The sequence below is a fragment of the Arachis ipaensis genome, chromosome B02, assembly GCF_000816755.2.
Source record: "Arachis ipaensis cultivar K30076 chromosome B02, Araip1.1, whole genome shotgun sequence".
Lineage (NCBI taxonomy): Eukaryota > Viridiplantae > Streptophyta > Magnoliopsida > Fabales > Fabaceae > Arachis > Arachis ipaensis.
In genome coordinates, this window is record NC_029786.2 from 17183344 (window position 1) to 17184533 (window position 1190).

Below are 1190 nucleotides of genomic sequence, written 5' to 3' on the forward strand. Positions count from 1 at the left end.
AGAAAAAAAAAAAAGAATGGCCGAAGCCATTAAGAGAACAAAGAAAGAAATAAAATTTGATTTACTATGCTTATTATACTTACTATGCTTACTATACTTACTAATATATATATATATATATATATATATATAAAACCAACCCTCCGATTTGTAGTTTATTTTTTTCTCCAAACAAATCGGACCCTCCGATTTGTAATTTATTTTTCTCTTCAAACAAATCAGACCGTCCGATTTGAATAAAACACCATATAAAAAAAAACACCTAATCTTCTAATAATAATGTATTACATATATATTTAAACAATATAAAAAAAATTAGTCACAAGAAGACAAGTCCTAAATAATAATTGATGTTAATTATTGAGATGCCACTTTATTTATTTATTGTAATAAAAAAAAAACATGCATGCCCATCAAGTTGATCATCATGTGCTATATATTGTATTATTACCTAATTAAAATAATAAACATTAATTATGATGCATCTACTAACTTTTTCCTTTGAACTAAATTATATGTAGATGGTCAGCAATTGCAGCAAGATTGCCGGGTCGCACAGATAACGAGATAAAAAATGTTTGGCACACCCACTTGAAGAAAAGGTTGCCCCCACAAGAAAACAACAACATTAAGAGCACAAAGAAGCCACGTCCAAAACAAAAGAAGAAGTTGGAAATTACCAAAAAGTCCAACAAAACCTCATCAAAACAAAAACAAGAAAAAGAAGAAGAGGAACCCATCAAAATTGGGGATAGGACAATGATGTCTCCTAATACACAGTGTTCAAGCAGTAGTAGCATTAATAATACTACTAATAATAATAATAACAATGATGGTGTGTCGATGAACAATTCAAGTGGTGAATCGATTAATAATGATGATGATGGTAATAAGGATGATAATTTGGCATTGGACGAGGAGTTTTGGTCTGAAGTTTTGTCATCGGATAATTCGTATGATGAGGATGCAAGAAAATTTGAGGACATTGAATTTGGTGACTTAGATTTGTTCCACTTTCCGTTGTTATCTTCATCAGCATCAAGTGTTGCATGTGATGGCATGGATTCTTGGTATGATTTTTGCACAAAATCTTTGGAATTGCCACAATTGTGATGTTACCTAAATGGGGTTCCCCGTCATTATTTGTAATTCGTTCTATTCAATGGAAATTAAAAAAAAAATCCTCCTTT

The 1190-nt window shown here is 30.7% G+C and overlaps 1 protein-coding gene across 1 annotated transcript in view; it reads left to right on the forward strand.

Annotated features, from left to right (window-relative positions):
• The window catches only part of LOC107625046 (transcription factor MYB14), a 3821-nt gene extending 2640 nt beyond the window's left edge, over window positions 1–1181 (forward strand). Inside the window, exon 3 of the mRNA XM_016327576.2 lies at window positions 522–1181. Within this exon, the coding sequence (XP_016183062.1) occupies window positions 522–1113 (592 nt within the window). The 3' untranslated portion in view covers window positions 1114–1181. The remainder of the gene's footprint in view (window positions 1–521) is intronic.